This window comes from Thamnophis elegans, chromosome 13, assembly GCF_009769535.1.
Source record: "Thamnophis elegans isolate rThaEle1 chromosome 13, rThaEle1.pri, whole genome shotgun sequence".
Taxonomy (NCBI): domain Eukaryota; kingdom Metazoa; phylum Chordata; class Lepidosauria; order Squamata; family Colubridae; genus Thamnophis; species Thamnophis elegans.
The window spans coordinates 12948534-12949836 of NC_045553.1; the positions used below are offsets into that span (position 1 = coordinate 12948534).

Genomic DNA, 1303 nt, shown 5'->3' on the forward strand with positions numbered 1-1303 from the left:
AAAAAGAAATGAATGAGAAGAGAGAAAAAGAACGAGTGTGCTTATGTTTGTTTCACATTCGAGGCACTAATTTTTTATCCTGTCTCTGACCTTGAATTTTAAGATTTCAACTCTCTTTTCTTAAATTTGCTGTTTGGTAAGACAAGAGAAGTTCTAAAAGCATTTAAAAAAAAAACCCACATCTTTAGTCCTGAATGCTAATGCTGACTGCTGGGCATCTCTTTCAGTTGCTTTCCAAGTATTCCGATTCATAACATTATTATGGTCTTAGGTTCCACTGTGGTCACACACAGGTCGGAGATTGCCAAAGATGGCTCGTACTTTGCGTGATGAACTTTGGGCAAAGGCTGGCTGGTCCTTTTGTAAAGACTCCCACTTGGCCACCATGCTGGTGGACTTCCTCCGAGTCCTGTTCTTGATCCTCCGGCTACAAACCCCTTGCAGGATTGCAGAGTTTTGGAGGTCCAAATCCAGACTCCGCTGGTGATGCCCACCACCAGCAGCATAAAGATTTTGACCATAAAGATCTCACAGCTGGAATGGAGTCACTCATGGTGCAGTCCAGATGCTTAGCGTGATTGTTGACTTTGCATTTTTGCTGAATGGCCAAAATCTTCCAGTAACCCATGTTCAACCGCTCGTAAAAGTAACAGGCGATGACACATGTGGCCGGGACGGTATACAAGACCGAGAAGGACACCTATCCTCACCATGAGCTTCTCCAGCTTGTCGGTGTTCTCCCCGCCAGTTTTCATTCACCCTCCTGATGTGGAAGAGGGCACAAAGCCCGAAAGGATGAAGGATGTCCCCAGAATGAGATAGCAAGCCAGAGGGACCAGCACGAAGCCAGTCAGCGCATTGACATCCATGCTGCCGACGTAGCACAAGCCGGTCAACTCGTCCCCTGCAACCCGGCGCATGACTAAGATCATAATAGTCTCACTGCAGGGATGGCCCAAGCCGCCAAGTGAAAGTAGCTGCTGTTGGCTTCAATGGCCTCGTGACCCCACTTCTTCCCGCGGCCAGGAACCACGTCAAAGTCAGGATCACCCACCACAAGGAGCTGGCCATGCCAAAGTAGTAGAGGATGAGGAAAACCAAGGTGCAGCCGGTGCTCTCCAAACCTTCCTGGATGACGTAGAGTTGTCCATTGTCGGATTGCAGGCGATGTTCTCCGCTCCGGAGAAGAGGCGGACAATGTAGCCCACGGAGTAGACGCAATAGCACAGGACAAGAAGATGATGGGCCTCTCGGGGTACTTGAAGCGCTGGGGGTCGATCAGGAAGGTCAGGACGGTGAAGGC

The 1303-nt window shown here is 49.6% G+C and overlaps 1 protein-coding gene across 1 annotated transcript; it reads right to left on the bottom strand.

Annotated features, from left to right (window-relative positions):
• Positions 1-248: 248 nt before the first annotated feature.
• On the bottom strand, positions 249-1303 carry LOC116516810 (frizzled-10-like; the record flags this gene model as incomplete). Its single annotated transcript, XM_032229435.1, is given in 9 exon segments — positions 249-377; positions 379-443; positions 446-532; positions 535-694; positions 696-940; positions 943-1020; positions 1023-1157; positions 1160-1228; positions 1231-1303. Coding segments are annotated over 9 exon segments (1041 nt in total), but the record flags the coding sequence as incomplete, so codon positions are not given.